This window comes from Corticium candelabrum, chromosome 12, assembly GCF_963422355.1.
Source record: "Corticium candelabrum chromosome 12, ooCorCand1.1, whole genome shotgun sequence".
In the NCBI taxonomy this organism is placed as follows: Eukaryota; Metazoa; Porifera; class Homoscleromorpha; order Homosclerophorida; family Plakinidae; genus Corticium; species Corticium candelabrum.
Genome location: NC_085096.1, coordinates 2,443,441 through 2,458,018, shown reverse-complemented (window position 1 = coordinate 2,458,018; position 14,578 = coordinate 2,443,441). Strand labels below are relative to the sequence as shown.

Genomic DNA, 14,578 nt, shown 5'->3' with positions numbered 1-14,578 from the left:
GCATCTCCTATGCAGATGGCATGTTGACAGGTTTAATGCAAAGTGGTTTCTTATGTTTTAGCTATTTGCATCTAGAAACTTTAGGAAGAATTTATATGCAAAAGTAAAAAACAAACTTCATCAGGTTGCTCTGTACCAAGGCTTGTACCTCATCCTAAGTGAAACAGACCGAACAAAATTTCAGGGGTACATGAATTCTTTTATTCATACATGGCTGCCAAAAGAAGCCAGCTTCATTGATTATTTCAAGACACACTACAGCTACAGGCCAGGTAGTACAATCTGTTGACGCAAGTGGTATGACTGCTAAATATTGTTGACTCTTACAGAGGTGTGAGCAATGGCATTCAGAGATTACGATCATGCTGACACAGACACAAACATGGTTGTGGAAAAGTAAGTACTATTTAACATCACAGTAAAGCAAAACCAGAACTCTTTATTTCAGAACCACTGTATGTATGTACTTGTAACAATAGAAATCAAAAGGTAATTTAGGAATATGGGGCATAAATTCATGCCACTCTATTTGAGACAGTTGTACCTATTCCTATACTTCTGTTATCTGTCTAGCCACTCCATAGCCGAACACAAATCACGCTACACTAGAATTGATTTCAGGATGTAACTGGATAAGCTAGAGAGCTGGCAAACTGACAGTGCCGAGCCAATAACCAAATACTGTTGACTGTTACAACTATGGAAGTGTATTTGGAAAGATTTACTTGCAACAGAGTTGTAAATGCTAAGTTGCTATCTTGTCAACAATGATCAACCAAGGCTTATACTCAGTTCAATGCACTTGACCATATATATATATATATATATATATATATATATATATATATATATATATATATATATATATATATATATCCAGGGTTAAATGAACTTGACCAATTATTGTAGATTACAATGTACCTTGACTATCAAGGAACACTCAATGGTCACTAAAACATCACCCTTGATTTCACAGTAGCTGATGTATACTGTTTCTTTCTTGCAGTTTCCACAGCAAACTGAAGAGACATCCCTCTTATTTGGCAAACATCTCTAATAGACGAATAGATCATTTGGTCAATGTTCTTCTAAAAATGGAAGAAGACCAAAATACCTTGATGTACAGAAAAAACAACGCTGGCATACACTCAATCCTAGGACAAAACAAGAAGAGACACGACATGACCGGAGAATTCTGATCAGCGATGCAGATGTGGAGGTACATAAATGCAAATAAGCTACGTTTACACACTCATTATAAACTGAATATCACACATACACACAGGAATGTGAAGGAAACATCTGGAATGTACAATCTCAATCAAAGGCTGAAATCATTTACCATGTTAAACAGCTTCACCCATGTTGTCCCAACTCCAGTTGTGCATCTTTCACATGTGCCATCTGTGGCTGCTGTCGGCACATGTTTCAGTGTACCTGCTGTAGTGTTTTAGGTCAGTTAATGTCATTAAGTGAGGACACGCCCTTGCGGCTACTACTATCTATTACTTAGCTTTCCAGCCCTGCCACTTGTATTCAGTTCTGTTCTAGCCTTGGTACAGTACAGTACGGAAAGCTACTCGTACGTAGCACGTTGTCTACTCGGTCCTCAGACTACACATTTCACATTGGCGACGAGGTGAACTATGGCTACGAACAGGGACTCAGAGCGCCGACCTATCGAAACTCTCGATATCACAGGCCCCGCACACATTGTTGCAGAACGATGGCGGAAGTGGAAGAGGAGCTTCCAATATTACATAGAGGGTCAAGGCATCACCGATCACTCTCGTCAACGCAGTCTCCTGTTACACTACGCAGGTACAGCTGTGCAGGACATACACGAGAGCCTCACAGAAGCCGCAGTTACAGACGATAATACGGCATTTTCTCGTACTGTGGATGCCCTTGACACATATTTCCAGTGCGCGCCCAACACGCCCTACGAGCGCCATACCTTTCGTCAGATGAGACAGAACGATGATGAGTCAGTAGACCAGTTTGCGTCCCGTCTCCGCATGCAGGCAAAACACTGCAATTTTCAAGATGCAGACGACCAACTTCGAGATCAGCTGATCGAACACATCCGTGATGCTCGACTCCGCCGCAAATTACTTGAAACTGTCGATATACAACTGCGAGACGTCTTGAAGACAGCACGTGTTTGGGAGTCAGTTGACCAACAAGCAAGAGGAATGCAGCACGCTCTCACACCTGCCGCCGTAACCAATGCCAGTGGAAAAAAGCCAGACGACATTGCAGCTGTCCGATACCGCAGACAATTGCCAAAAGGTCAAGCAAAAACCCACAGCGACGCCCCAGCATGCACACATTGTGGTCGATCAGGACACTATGCACGCTCTGAAGCTTGTCCAGCACGTGGGAAGACTTGTAACAAGTGTCACAAGCGCAACCACTTTGCGTCACAGTGCCGCAGTCAAGGAGTTTCCGCGTCATCTTCGGGCTCACCGCAACGTCGCGGTACCAACCACGCCTCCGACCGCAGACAGAAACACAGACCACCTGCTCGCCGCAGTGACCGCGCTCATCAAGTCACCGCATCTTCCCAACCGGATTCTGGAGAAGATGAGGATGAGTCATTCGCCTTTACGATTGGTGATTACGACGGCCAAATGTCAAAGCAGCTGTCAACTTCAACACCAACAACCATGATTAGTTTGAACGGCGTTACCACACAAGCACTAATCGACTCTGGAGCTTCTTGCAATATTATGGGTGACGATCTCTTTCACAAACTCTGTTCACAAGGCCTGAACGTAACGCTACGAGTAACGAGCAAGACGCTGTACGCTTACGCCTCACGTCAACCACTTGACGTCGTTGGTCAGTTCACGGCCAACGCTACGATACACGGAAGAACAACGCCCACCGAATTTGTGGTAATTCGGTCGAAGGGGCAGCTTCTCCTCGGCAGGAAATCAGCTCAACAGTTTGGAGTACTGCGGTTGAAACCTGAGCGACCGCACACCGCACACACGGTCAACACGTCTGGTGATCAGTTCCGGGTCGACATCGAACAGCGATACCCGCAGCTCTTTCACGGTGTCGGCAAGTTGGATGGCTACCAAGCGCATATTCACATTGATCCGCAGGTCAGACCAGTCGCACAAAAGCCACGACGGATTCCTTTCGCACTTAGAAAGCCTGTTTCGGACAGATTGGAAGAACTCCTTACGAAGGACATTATCGAGAAAGTCGACGGTCCTACGTCATGGGTTAGTCCAGTTGTCGTCGCGCCGAAGGCGTCCGGAGAAATACGCCTATGTGTTGACATGCGCCGTGCGAACGAGGCAATTATCCGTGAACGTTACCCAATTCCAACGGTTGATGAAATTCTACAAGCACTGAACGGCAGCACTGTCTTTTCAAAGCTTGATCTTCGATGGGGATTTCACCAGGTCGAGCTTGACGAGGCGTCACGTGATATCACTACATTCGCTGTCAACGACGGTCTCTACCGCTACAAACGCATGATGTTTGGCATCACATCGGCGCCAGAGAAGTACCAACACATTGTCAGCCAACTTTTGACCGATTGTCCGGGTGCACTGAATATTGCGGACGATCTCATTGTCTACGGGCCAGACCAAGGGACACATGACGCTAACCTGTTCCGAGTACTCGATCGCCTTCGAGAATGTGGTCTCACCCTCAACCTACAGAAGTGTTGGTTTCGCAGAACTAAAGTCGAGTTTTATGGCCTACAGCTGTCAGGACAGGGAGTAGAGCCATCCAAGGACAAAATTCAGGCAATCATCGATGCACCACGCCCAAGTACCGCAGCAGAACTACGCAGCTTTCTTGGGATCGTGGGATTCAGCGCTCGATTCCTACCCGACCTCTCCACGACTGCAGAGCCTCTACGCCGAATCACACACAGAAACAATTCTTTCACGTGGACCGACGAGCAAGAGCGAGCTTTCACGAAACTAAAGAAACAGCTTGCTAAAGCCACCGCACTCGCGTACTTCGACCACACTGCACGTACACAGGTCATCGCAGACGCCAGCCCTGTTGGTCTCGGAGCAGTTCTCGTACAACAACAACCTAACGGTTCGTCTCGTGCAATCTGCTATGCCAGCCGCACGCTCACCAGTGTCGAACGCCGCTACAGTCAGACGGAGAAGGAAGCTTTAGGTCTTGTTTGGGCTTGTGAACGTTTTCACCAGTACCTGTACGGCACAACTTTTGACCTTGTCACCGATCACAAACCTCTCCAAGTGATATACTCTCAATCGTCAAAGCCATCTGCACGCATCGAACGATGGGTTCTTCGACTCCAGGCGTACACTTTCAAAGTAAAGTACGTCACCGGACCAAACAACATTGCTGACGCCTTGTCACGTTTACCGACCACCAGGATCGACGACGCAGTGGACACAGGTGATACTGAAGAGTCAGTCCACATAGTTACGCAGTGTACCGCTCCGTGTGCTATAGCAATAAAGGACATTGAAACCGCTTCAGCTAGTGATGATGAGCTACAGACCATCCGCCGATGCATAAGCACCAACGACTGGACACATCTCCCTCACAAGTTCATGCCGGTTCGCCACGAACTTACAGATATCGGTCAAGTCGTTCTTCGCGGTACCAGGATAGTACCTCCTTCATGCTACCGTGACCGCATCCTGGAGTTAGCTCATGAAGGCCATCAAGGAATAGTAAAGACGAAGGAACGCCTCCGCACTAAAGTATGGTGGCCTGGTATCGACCGACAAGCGGAAATGACGTGTAAAACTTGTATCAGTTGTCAAGCCGTCAGTCAGCCGCTTCCTCCAGCTCCAGTCAAATCAACGGCACTACCACAAGGACCGTGGGAAGACCTAGCCACAGATTTGCTGGGACCTCTACCGACAGGAGAAACGCTACTCGTCACCGTAGACTACTACAGCCGCTACTTCGAGGTTGACATTCTACGGTCTACTACCGCGCAGTCCGTCATCAACCGTCTCAATGTTCATTTTGCACGGTACGGTATCCCGCGAAGCATTCGCACCGACAACGGACCGCAGTTCATTGCTTCCGAGTTCACTGCTTTCCTCAACGAGCTAGGAATCCAGCATCGCCGGAACACACCTCTTTGGCCACGGGCAAATGGAGAAGTAGAACGACAGAACCGTACTCTGTTGAAGGCCATCAAGGTCGCGAATCTTGAACAGAAACCATGGCGAGTGGAGTTACAAAGATTTCTACTAGCCTACCGGTCTACACCTCATTCAACAACAGGTGTCAGTCCCGCCGAGCTACTCTTTCGCCGTCCAATGCGCAGCAAGCTACCCGCTATCACGGATACGGTAAGTGATGACGTATCTGTTCGTGATCGTGACTCTGCACGTAAGCAAACCACGAAAGATTATGCTGACCAGTCGAGTCGTGCCCTGGACCATCCTGTCACAGAGGGAGACAGAGTTCTTGTCAGAAATACGACTCCTGCGAATAAGCTCAGTCCTACTTTCTTGCCGGATCCGTACACAGTTGTTTCTCGTCACGGGGATCAGCTTGTCCTCGAATCTCCGGGAAAAGTCAAGGTTAAACGCAACGTCCAGCTGACGAAGCCGGTATGCGAAAGGAAGGAAAGAGATGAGGACGTTGAGATATCAGCAGGCAGCAGTGAAAGTGCAAACACCGACAGCAACACCCAGGCAGATACTGGAGACCAAGCTGCAGCCACGACCCCGACACAAGACATGTCTGAGCCAGAGATACAACAATCAGAACGACCGAAGCGAACTATAGTCCCTCCTGCGCGATTTAAATCGTTTGTGACTTCGTTTCGTTAGTTTGTATACGTTCAATTTGTTCTCCGTATTGTTTATCTAAAGGAAGGGAGGGAAATGTAGTGTTTTAGGTCAGTTAATGTCATTAAGTGAGGACACGCCCTTGCGGCTACTACTATCTATTACTTAGCTTTCCAGCCCTGCCACTTGTATTCAGTTCTGTTCTAGCCTTGGTACAGTACAGTACGGAAAGCTACTCGTACGTAGCACGTTGTCTACTCGGTCCTCAGACTACACATTTCACACCTGCTACGACTTTGCAACAGGGCACCTATGCAAACATATCCACAAAGTGTGTGCAAAACATTGTCTAACTGCTTGTGTGGCAACATTACCAGATACAAGTGCCAATGAAATTGATGACAAACAGAGGTCTCATCTCAAAGTTGTGATACCACAAGCAGAAGACATCACTGGAAGGGTTGAAGGTAGCACTACATTATGACAGACAGCAAAACCATGTCATGTCCAATAAACACACTGACTGATTAACTCATGTCTACCGTCTACTAAACAATTAAACTCATACAGGTGCCTACAGAACTAGTAAATGTAAGATGTCATTAGTCCACAAGAACTGTACAATGCAAACGTCTGACAAAGGTCTAGACTACTGACATCAAATGATCAACATTCTACATCACGATCAAGGAGGCACACAGACAGACAGACCGAATGAATGAATGACTGACTGACATACAAACATACTGGTAATATGCAGTAGTAATTGATTGTCTCTGGCAGGAAAAGCAGCAGCCACAGCTGCAAAGCCATCTCTTGCAAATCTTTATGTCACACCCTATGCCAAAGGCTAGATATTGGAAATTTCAATACTGTGTACTTGCCAACTGTCCTATCACACCTAAAACAGGCTGAGCTGATAAGCAGGCTTGACCAACACACATCAACAACAAAGTATGAGAAGAAAAGGATAATAGCACCTGGACAAAAAAATGAAAAGCAGCCCAAACAGTTCTACCGGGTTTCAAGTAAACCAGGTCGCAAAAGGAAGGCAGAAATACTGAGGTATCATTTGTATACATAAACCCATTAAAACATCTACTCAATTTGTATTGTCTACATCAGAGCTCCGAACCCACATGAAGCAAAACGGTTATGTGAAACAACATTGGAAAAGACTGTTGTACGTTTCTGTTAGCATGAGCTCTTCATTTTTACAACATAGTGAACATGTTACAGGATGCAGAAAACTCATCTAAGCAAATTCTTGATGCAGTTGTAAGAGACAGTGCTCATTGTATTGCATATTGTAGTCACTGCCATTGAGTAACCAATCGATCATTTTACAGGTTACCGACCACACATATTTCTTTCGTGCACCTTTTGATGCTACTGTAAGTTAGTTGTATTCATCTGGTATGTACCAACAACATTACTTACTGCAATAATGAGATAAAACAAACAGCCACTATTACATAATTTCACAGTTACTGTTTCACAGGTTAATGGCAATTCAACTAAGGTTACTGACACCTCAACTAGGCAGACTAATAACGTCATCACACCTGGTGGACATCATGCAGTTACACTACACTGCCCACCAGGAGCAAGGGTTGAAGTTGGCAAGGGACAGAAAATCAATCGGTTGACTCCTAAGATGTGGGAAGAGATGAAGTCTCGGTGTGCTTACAACCAACTCTGAAGTCGTTAACAGAGAACGTTGTAATTGGTTTCAGACTGCAATCTAAGGAAAGCCATTGAACATCTTATCATACTAGCAACAGAGGTTGACCAGACATGCTTACTGGAGTTCATGAGTTTATGTATATTATTATGAATAAATAGTAGCATCATCATATAGTTTAATGTCAATTAGTTAACTTGGTTTGACATATAGGAGACATATCCAACATCAAATATTATTTGCTTGCTGTTGTTGTGCTGTTATTTTATTGTTGATAATGATGATGGTGTTTGTGGTGGTCAATGACAATTAGCGATAAACATGGTGGTAATGATGGTGCCACCAATGACAATTGATGACAATTTTTACTTTACCACTCCAGCTCATACTCAATAGTTGGCCTTCACACGTGAATGGACCAATTATGTCATCAAGAAGCCCCAGTCTTCTGGTCAATGAGACTAATGGATCCCTAAAACCTGTGTTTAACTAATTCTACTGGTCACATATGTCTGACCTAAGCAACTTGTTGTCAGTCATGAAGTACAACTGCTCGATCAATATCTGAGAACTAACCATTATATTCCATTATATATAACCATTATATTATATTCTTAATTATTATTAAGTATATCTGGTCAAACTCATGCAGTGATGCTACGACATTGTGTTAGATCAAAAGATTTTCCTTATATTCCACTCTGGTGGTGGTGATTGTGTGTGTGTGTGTGTGTGTGTGTGTGTGTGTGTGTGTGTGTGTGTGTGTGTGTGTGTGTGTGTGGTGTGTGGTGTGTGTGTGTGTGTGTGTGTGTGTGTGTGTGTGTGTGTGTGTGTGTGTGTGTGTGTGTGTGTGTGTGTGGCCTGCACCACTTACTCAAGTAAAGGCAGAAAATGGATGGATGGATGGATGGAGTGTGGTTTAGGTCGTTGCGTATAAAATGTATGTCACTAGTGTATTTCGAATTACACCCATCCACTGTAACTCCCAACAAGTCAAACAGTGACAGTAATTCATGTGTGCACAGACTGTAAAGACATCTCATGTACATTACATGTTTAATTAATTAAGGATAGATACTACACACTGTACGTACCTTAGTCAATTTCAGCGCTCTATCGCTCCCATGACGGATAGAGCTACGAGTTCAGCTACGGAACTGAAAACAAGACGACGTGCAACCAATTTCCTTCTGCACATTCTGCAGGGCTACATAACAACGCGCGTGTACACACATGAGCTTACCACGTGCCCTAGAGGGAGCGCACGCTAGAAGTCCTGAGCGACATTTACCGGGCATCATTTTCAATGCCTTTTTTATTTTTGTCGTGGCACTACTCAGAGTAACAAAATCATGTTTACACCACGAACGGAGCGTCACCTCTAAAAATGAGGGGCTAGACTTTAAAACGCTACAAGACACGCCCACTTTATTTAATTAATTAACGGATACGTTTCGTAGCTAGTACACATTAATTAGAGCACTTCCGAGGGGAGAGTTTGATCGGCAAAACTTACACGCGACCCTGACCCGTGTGACCTCTTTGAATTCATGCATGTTTAGTATGTGTACATGTATAGTGTTGCACATGAGTGTACTGTACTATGCATGCAGCTAGACACTGTCAAAGTATAATGTATTACGAAATTGAGTGACAAGTAACGCCCTCCGCGATCCGATCTATATCTATAGTTGTCTGTCACAAATTAGGTCGATGACTGGTAACGGGATGCTACAAGATGACAAGAAAAAACACGAGAACACTAACGGTAACATGTACACTTGCTGGCCACAAACAATTCGTTATAACTTTCTATAACAGAAAACCAGTTCTTTGCGAATCCTGTTCCTTCTTCCTGATCAATCAAAGAAAACTCGAAAAAATTAGTTCAATAGTTTGTATGTGCATGTACTTACGCATGCGCTTACGCCGTGGGCGTTTGTCTAACACATATATATTTGACAAAACGAGATCTTTTGAAATCTAAGTCATTCAGTCAGCACTGCAGACCGCGTCGTGAGTAAGTCTCTTGCGCGAAACAATGACGTCTCGAGTTCTTCTGTTTCTGATGATCATTTGTGTCTGGAACGACATCAAGGAAGGTAAGCTGCTTGCTAGAGCTGTCGATATACACGGGCGTGTTACGCATCCCATCCCATCGCAGAGTAACTACGACTAGTGTCTTGACTGTGTTCTATCAAAGAAGTGGTCTGTTCAGAAAAAATATAGTTTGTTTCGAGCAATTAGTTGAAGATTATCTAGTAGGGCGTATTTTTGGTTCCGGAAGTATTTCGCCCATAGCGGGAATCGTTTGGTTCCGAAGACTGGGGCTTTCTAACTGTTTTGGCTATACAGAACGAATGTGAAAACATGCCGTTGCATGGCCATGACAACTTTCTCGCGTTCCTCAGACGTCTGGATGAGCAGAAATCGAGTGTGACCTGCTTCTTCTTCGGTCGTATTTGGGTGCCTAGGGAAGCTGTAGCTATTCGACGACATTTTCGAACATCAATTTGTGAGTCAGAAGTCGCGCGTTTTTTAGGTAAATCTCAGTTCGTCCGGCGGGCGTGTTGGATGCATGCACATATAGGCGGAGATCGAATTTTGATAAACAAATTTGATCTCGCTGTTTACCACGAGACACGCACACTATAGAATACATTCGTTGCTTTTATCACCCAGCTGTCACTACAAGTAATCTTTTGGGTCAAGAGGGCATCCTGTATAAGCGGTAGCGTTGCGTTGTCTTTGTTGTCATACAACATTATGACAAATCATGCAGACTAAATTGATCTTGTTGTTGATGGATGATAATCACCTGTCCTAAGACATTTAATCAATAATAAAAAACACTCAAATTTTAATACAATATTTATTGTTGCCATCACTGATTGACTTCTATCTGCTGCTATATCTGATTGTTATATCTTTCTTTGTAACTCAATAGCGCGTGGCATGGATGATTATGACGTCGATCCCGAATCGATCGTCCGCTCGGTTCACATTGATAGCTCTCACCACGCCCACATTCAACAAGGCGGAGTCAAAATCTGGCGCTTCGACATCGCAGCCGAAGAATGCGAGTCCGCTCGAGTGCATCTCGATGCATTCGTCATGGCGCCGGGAGACTACGTCCTCGTGTACGGCCTCGATGCAAACGGGCGGACAATCGGAATGGAGAGATTCGAGGGTAAAGGATGGCGGGATGCCGGAGACGTAAACAGCCGTCGCGTTTGGGCTAAAAATATCGTACTCGAGCTGCACGCTACGAATGGCAAATCTCACTTTCATCTCACTTACGTTCACTACTCCGACTGCTACTATGAACGACTGGGCAAGCCCAACAAGCTATGCTCGGGGGGAGCCAAATGGAAAAACTTAGTCTGCTTTAAGAACGACGTACCACAACTTTACCGACTCGGGGATGCCGTCTTTAAACTACGTTACGTCAAGAACGGGACTGGAAGAATAGCGACAGGATGGAAAGCGACCAACGACGGACGCTGCATGACTAACAATCACGTCGTCAATACCAGCCAGTTGGTCCGTACTCTCGAAGTCCTCTATAAATACAACGCCAGGACTTGCAGTAGTAGCACCGGAACGGCCAACGCCACGTACCACGGAGACCGCATGATTCAGACAAACGTTCCACTCGACTTCACTATCTTTACAGTGAGAGAGAACATAACGCGCGTTAGATGTCTACGCCGTACAACCTCGATCCCGTCGACGACCAACATGCTACTCATCATTCACCACCCAAACGGAGAAGTCAAGAAATTGTCCTACAAGTCAAATGTCGACTCCGGAGGAGTGTGCAGACGTAATGCGACCTGTTCTACGAATAACGTCTGCTACAACTGTGATACGGTCAATGGATCATCCGGGGCTCCTGTCATCTACAAGAAAACCACGACTTCTCCATTCTACGTATTTGCGATGCACGTAGGTGCTCTAGCATCGGGATGTCCCAACAGAGGAAGAAAAATGTCCAAAATTATACCCGCTGCTGGCAATAACCTTGGACCTTGTACTTGAATCATCGACGAGAACTCGTGAGGACGCTAACCGTGAGCAGCAGAGAGACAAAGTCCCGGATAGATAAAAGCGCAGCTGCTCGAACGGCTTCTTTGCTGTAGTAAACGTGTCTAGTATAGCTTATTGACGCTGTTAGCATATACGCATTCGTTCTCTAGTCGGTGTTGAGAAAACTATAAAATTAGTCAATTAATAAAAACCGGGCTGCATTGAAAACGTTCCTTGTCTCTTGGATTTGCGCTCTGAATGCGTCCAGAAAGGAATAACAACACTCACACGATGCCATCTAGAGATTTGAGGGACTAAACAAGTATTCCTAGAATGACGCAAGAAAATTATTGGAAAGTCTGAGCTCCTTTGGTCCAGACGTGGTTCCGACATTTTGATAGCATGCAGTAGCGACGGAGGGCCTGGAAAAACTTAGCCTTCAAATTTATTAATTGATTTTCGGATTAAAATCCTCAAGTTCGTCATCTGTCTCTTCCTTCTTGGTCTTCAGTTTGCAGTGTCTAGACTCACGTAGTGGCGGATCTAGACCATCCTGTTGCGCGTCCTCAATTTCGGCCCGGAAGTATAGTCAATGTAGAAAGCTAATCTTGCTAGCCACGCCCCTTTTGTGTGTATGATTGCTATAGTCTCGCGTAGCCAGACTCCTGCCGCGTCATACTTCCGGGCGAAATGGGATCTGGTGAACAGCCTTTGATGTCTCTGTGTGCCGAGAGCCAGAAATCGGCTATCTAAAGACCGGACTGGTATGCAAGCAGTGCAATGCTATCTCATTAGCTTCTCTTATTTCGTAGAGAACAGCTCTGTCGCTAAGTATTATAGATGATCACAAGACCCGTTCTTCTCGCAATAGGAGCGTGGCAAGCAAAAGAGGCATGTGAGCATGCGCAGACTGTGTACAGTACGACATGAGGCGTAGCTGCTAATGCAATCATGTTTTCTCTATGGGTAATAGATTATTAATATTGTTAATAATTATTATTAATAATGCACGTGACGTGTCCACAGACCTACCTTACACTACAGTATCTTGCCCGTACGAAGGCAATTCAGTAAATGAAGCTGTGTTTACACCGTCGCTTCACAGCTACGAGCGTGTGTGTGTAAGTGTGCGTGTGTGTGTGTGTGTGTGTGTGTGTGTGTGTGTGTGTGTGTGTGTGTGTGCGTGCGTGCTGTGTGCATGCGTGTGTGTGTGTGTGTGTGTGTGTGTGTGTGTGTGTGTGTGTGTGTATGTGTGTGTGTGTGTGTGTGTGTGTGTGTGTGTGTGTGTGTTTGCTTAGCTTGTTGTGTGTGTGTGTGTGTGTGTGTGTGTGTGTGTGTGTGTGTGTGTGTGTGTGTGTGGCACGTGTGTATTTATTATAAATATTAATGTACATTTTATTAATTTTTGCCTATTTATTGTCAGTATCATTATATATTCATTAGCTTGTTGCTTGAATGTATAATTCTTTGAAAACACAAGGATGCGTCGATGTGATTAAAGATAATTAACTAAATATCATCAATTCCCACGCTACACTTCGAATTCAGCACAAGTGACAGAAGTGACGTTGTGTGTGTGTGTGTGTGTGTGTGTGTGTGTGTGTGTGTGTGTGTGTGTGTGTGTGTGTGTGTGTGTGTGTGTGTGGTGTGTGTGTGTGTGTATTTATTGTAAATATCAATGTATATTAAATTTTGTTAAATTATTGTCATTATTATTAATTAATCATATTAATCATTAGCTTAATTGTTGCTAGAATGTAAACGGCAATTCTTTGAAAACATCTGGATTTATCAATGTGATTAGAGATAATTAACTAAATACCATCAATGTCCCACACTACTTCGAATTCACACAACTACGCAACTCTTGCACGGCGCGGGCTTGTTATCCACGTTATGTCTCAATTCTGCATGTACAGCGCTCTTGTATCACTGGAAGTTAATAAATTAATTAACTGTTGAGATGGACTATCAGATCATTATCATACTTTTATTGAATCGTTGCCATCTTTCGTTCCGCTATTTCGTTGTAGCTAGAGATCGGTGTACGTTTCCTAGCTGCATAGAATATACTGTGAAGCGACATACATGTACATCTAGCGACTGGATCCAGAAGAAAGCAGCGTACACAACGTTTCTCAAGATTCTTTCTTGCAAGACGACGTCGATCGTTTATCATCAGTCCTACCTAGACCATATTGCTCTCTTGATCGCAGATGACATGCTGGTGGTGCGCATGCAACGGTGCTTAGAGCGAGATGCATGGTCCCATGGGACCTTCGCTTGGCGTCTTGAAGAACGATAAATTCGTTTGTTTTGCGATTCTTTTGTAAAAAGTAACAAACGCATACAACTATTACCTGAACTTTACTCTGCGCTTCTTAGTTTGACGACAGTTTGACCGTAAAATGGAGGTTTATGACATGTCGGCTTTTCTGTCATAGTGCGCGGGATTGTTACGTCACCCATTGTTGGTGTGCCAAAAGACTGCTGATTGGCTCAACAAATTCCCGAGAGTGATTCACGCTGACAAGCTAGTATTACGTCACCTACATTTGCGTCTCAAAACGATTGCTGATTGGCTGACAAACTCCCCGTGACACACGCTTACAAACAAACATAGATAGATAGATAGATAGGTACAGACATACCGACAGACAGACCGGAAGTCAATTCAACCCGTTTAGAGTGAGCTTCTCGCGAAGCAGTCCACCACTCATTGTGGTGTCCTTCTTTACGCTCGTAAATTTGTGACAGACAACTATAGATATAGATCGGATCGCGGAGGGCGTTACTTGTCACTCAATTTCGTAATACATTATACTTTGACAGTGTCTAGCTGCATGCATAGTACAGTACACTCATGTGCAACACTATACATGTACACATACTAAACATGCATGAATTCAAAGAGGTCACACGGGTCAGGGTCGCGTGTAAGTTTTGCCGATCAAACTCTCCCCTCGGAAGTGCTCTAATTAATGTGTACTAGCTACGAAACGTATCCGTTAATTAATTAAATAAAGTGGGCGTGTCTTGTAGCGTTTTAAAGTCTAGCCCCTCATTTTTAGAGGTGACGCTCCGTTCGTGGTGTAAACATGAT

At 44.6% G+C, this 14,578-nt stretch overlaps 2 protein-coding genes and 1 long non-coding RNA gene across 7 annotated transcripts; 2 read left to right on the top strand and 1 right to left on the bottom strand.

Moving 5' to 3' along the window:
* Nucleotides 1-877: 877 nt before the first annotated feature.
* On the bottom strand, nucleotides 878-8,713 carry LOC134187555 (uncharacterized). Of its 5 annotated transcripts, none has more exons than XR_009971141.1 (6): nucleotides 8,541-8,713; nucleotides 6,137-6,235; nucleotides 6,048-6,072; nucleotides 1,343-1,437; nucleotides 1,115-1,154; nucleotides 878-1,053 (listed from the first exon to the last, which is right to left on the bottom strand). It is a non-coding gene; the product is annotated as an uncharacterized LOC134187555 (long non-coding RNA). The 5 variants fall into 5 exon arrangements; XR_009971142.1 differs by having other exon boundaries at nucleotides 6,137-6,214; XR_009971138.1 differs by having other exon boundaries at nucleotides 6,048-6,235.
* Nucleotides 4,611-6,042, top strand: LOC134187552 (uncharacterized protein K02A2.6-like). Its single transcript, XM_062655704.1, has one exon. The coding sequence runs from the start codon at nucleotides 4,749-4,751 to the stop codon at nucleotides 5,802-5,804; it is 1,056 nt and encodes a 351-aa protein (XP_062511688.1). The 5' UTR covers nucleotides 4,611-4,748; the 3' UTR covers nucleotides 5,805-6,042.
* A 700-nt stretch (nucleotides 8,714-9,413) lies between the features above and the next one.
* Nucleotides 9,414-11,707, top strand: LOC134188074 (uncharacterized). The gene is made up of 2 exons (XM_062656256.1): nucleotides 9,414-9,548; nucleotides 10,394-11,707. Exons 1-2 carry the CDS (start codon nucleotides 9,488-9,490, stop codon nucleotides 11,485-11,487), a joined length of 1,155 nt encoding a protein of 384 aa, XP_062512240.1. The 5' UTR covers nucleotides 9,414-9,487; the 3' UTR covers nucleotides 11,488-11,707.
* The last annotated feature ends 2,871 nt before the right edge of the window (nucleotides 11,708-14,578 follow it).